Source organism: Rhincodon typus, chromosome 43 (genome assembly GCF_021869965.1).
Source record: "Rhincodon typus isolate 14 chromosome 43, sRhiTyp1.1, whole genome shotgun sequence".
Classification (NCBI taxonomy): Eukaryota; Metazoa; Chordata; class Chondrichthyes; order Orectolobiformes; family Rhincodontidae; genus Rhincodon; species Rhincodon typus.
The window spans coordinates 8,435,824-8,439,088 of NC_063374.1; the positions used below are offsets into that span (position 1 = coordinate 8,435,824).

The 3,265-nt window shown below is 48.6% G+C and overlaps 1 protein-coding gene across 1 annotated transcript in view; it reads left to right on the top strand.

Moving 5' to 3' along the window:
- LOC109925651 (5'-3' exonuclease PLD3-like) overlaps window positions 1-3,265 on the top strand; it is a 27,411-nt gene that overhangs the window by 6,105 nt on the left and 18,041 nt on the right. Inside the window, exon 4 of the mRNA XM_048619639.1 lies at window positions 3,006-3,245. Coding sequence (XP_048475596.1) covers window positions 3,006-3,245 — 240 coding nt within the window. The remainder of the gene's footprint in view (window positions 1-3,005; window positions 3,246-3,265) is intronic.

Below are 3,265 nucleotides of genomic sequence, written 5' to 3' on the forward strand. Positions count from 1 at the left end.
CTCTGTAACTCCCTCCAGCCCCTACACCCCCTCCCTATCTCTGTAACCTCTTCCTGATAAAGTATTGGGGGAAGCAATAGTTAGAAGTTTTGCTGAAATAACGATGTACCATAAATTTTGTAGTGTGTGCCTGTGTTTGTAACAAGCTGAAGGTTGCAGCTGTTTCTCCCACGGCTGGGGCTGCCTCCTCTATTCAATGGAACATTATTAACTGCACTGCTTATGACGCATGTGAACAGTATGGGATGTAATAACATTTAGTCATGTCGGGTAGAGAAATATATATGTTACTCACACACATGAGGGCTATAAAATGTACTGCTTTTATGCTATACACAGAGGTCCGACGAGAGTCCACCAAGTGAGAGCTTGACTGTTACTCTGGACCTCTCGCCGGCTAAGCTAAAATAAAGAAGTTAATGGAACTCTTGTGGGGTCCAGAAATTTTTGAGTCAACATTTTGGACTCGGATCCCAACAAAGGGAACGTTCCTCTGGGCTGAATAAGTGACCCAGAGTTTGAATCGAGCATAATAGAGCGGTAGGGCGCCCCCGAGGTATTTTACCTCAGACCACTCCTGGTGTTGGGACAGACGATCTGCCCCTCGCCCAGTGAGACTGGTACCTTGGTGGGATCCAACGAACATCCGGACCAGGATCATAAGGTAAGAAATTGTTTGAGGTTGCGCTGCGGGTGACATTGGCTATTCTGTATTGTTCCTGAGATAAAGGGTCGGGACTGGGGACCCCGGTCAGGAGGAGTGGTCGCCACTACCTGATGGATTTGATCTAGAGAAATGCCTCCTTATGATATGTCTGGTTAAAATTAGAATACGATAGAGGAAGGGGGCAGACTCGTTAAATTTCTCACCTCTGTGGTACTGTTATAAAAGAAATAGTTAACAAGGGGGTATAATGGGACAATCCCTCGATACAGCAGGAAAGGGGGCTCCCCTTCAGAGTATGTGTGAGAGAACACCGGACCAGGAAAATGATTTACGGAAATTAAGCTCTGCGCTTAAACGATTAGGAGACAAGATTTGGCCCCTGGGTGGGAGCTGGGATGTGGCCTCTTGTGAACAGGCGGTAAACCTAGTTTGGAAGGAAAATTGTGGAAAAAAAAAAGTGGAAATCATTAATTAAAGAACGGAAGGATAAAGCCGATAATAAATGGAAAGATACCTTATTGGCCAATTGGAGGAATAATGCAAGTGATAGAGGGATAGAGGTATGTACAGAGGGTGGAACTCCCAAAAGTTGGGAGACATTAAAAGCCGAGTGCGAATGGGTAGACAGAAGGCGAAAAAGGGAACAGGAGAAACAGCGTAAAGACACCAAGGCTGAGAAAGATAGACAGGAAGGGTTAAAGCAACAGCGCTGTGAAGAGAATGTAAGCTCTACTCGGGATCCCGACCCTGTTTGATGAGGGGGATGATACCGATAGAGATGAGGAATGGGGATGTTATCCTGGATTGCCAGGACCTCCCGTACACCCGCCTATTCCTGCTGCACTGTCCCCGCCGCTGTATCAGGCTCCCGAGGGATCCAGTGTGGCCGAACAGTTAAAAATAAACCCCAGAAAACAGGTACCGTCTGACCTTTGTACCGGGGTTATTGGACTCCAAATTGGACCCCAATTGCAGTGTCCAATACGACAGTTACCAAATCCCAGAGCCGCTGATGACGATCAGGAACCAACAATTGGAGTGTATGTCCCCTGGAAGCCCCAAGAACATAGGGGATTTTTAACTTCCACGGGACAGCCTATTAGTAATGCTGTTTTTGCGCATAACCTCTTGCAGGCTTTGCAATTTCCAGCCAGTCTAGCGGTAATCCGATGTTTGGCTCACACCGGTGCAATAGATACGGTCTCCAAAGGCAATGAGCGGGCGGCCTTACACCCCGTACTTCTGGTTCCATTGGATTCCCAGCAAAACCTGGTTAGAAATAGTGTAAGGACCGGTATGCCAGACCTGGGTGAAATACAGAAATTACAGGGGGACGCCCCTGCTGAGGAGCACAAATGGGGTTCTACCTCGACCCTCAAACTAAGCTATGGGTGACCCCTGTGGGACAAGTTTGCGTTCCTTCTTTGCTCCTACCAATCTTAGTTGATTATGTCCATAATTGTACACACTTGGGCAAGGAGGGAATGGCTAATGCTTTATTACAAACCTGGTGGCACCCGGATTTCCAGAAAGTAGCTGAGAAACGAGCTAAAGCATGCTTAATTTGTAAAAAGACGAATGCTGGAAGAGGGATGCCCTGTGGTTCTGGAACTATTGCTTCCCCAATACTTTGTCAATACTTTAGTTTAATACTCCAGCCCCTACACCCCCTCCCTATCTCTGTCATCTCGTCAAGCCCCTACACCCCTCCCTATCTCTGTCACCCCCTCGCTATCTCTGTCACCCCCTCCGGCCCTTACACCCCCTCCCTATCTCTGTAACCCCCTCCAGCCCCTACACCCCTCCCTATCTCTGTCACCTCCTCCAGCCCCTACACTCCTCCCTATCTCTGTCACCCCCTCCAGCCCCTACACTCCCTCCCTATCTCTGTAACCTCCTCCAGCCCCTACACCTCCTCCATCCCCTCCATCCCCTCCCTATCTCTGTCACCCCCTCCATCCCCTCCCTATCTCTGTCAGCTCCTCCAGCTCCTATACCCCCTCCCTATCTCTGTAACTTCCTCCAATTCCTGTCCCTTGAGCATCTTCTTATTCCCATCGCTCCACGATTAGTGGCCGAGGTTTCAGCATTCCTTTGACCCTGGGCTCTGGGAATTCCCCACCTTGACCTCTCAGCCTCCTGTCTCATTCTCTGTGTTTTTACTCTGTTCAGATGCTCATTAAAACTGCCCTTTTTGACAGAACTTTTGTTCAACTCACCTTATATCTCCTGGCGTGTCATGGGGTCAAATTCTCTCATGAAGCAGTTTGGGGAAGGCTTTACTGTGTTAAAGGCGACAGATAAATGGAGCCTGTTGTTGATGTCTCCTTTACTTTAGTATCAGGAGGGTCTGAGACCTGCTATGTCTAGCCTTCAGAAACTGAGAGCGAAAATTCCCGAAGAGCCCAGGAGGAGGACGATATGGAGAGATCTCCCAAAGATCCCAACAGTGAGAAAAACTCCAATGGTAATCCTTTACTGTTCACTCTCTCTGCCTTCTCATCTTCATCCTCACCGTGCAAAAACTCATTGTCCCCAGACGCCCCACCAAACACTCCCAGGAGTGGGACAGCACGGGGTTAGATACAGAGTAAAGCT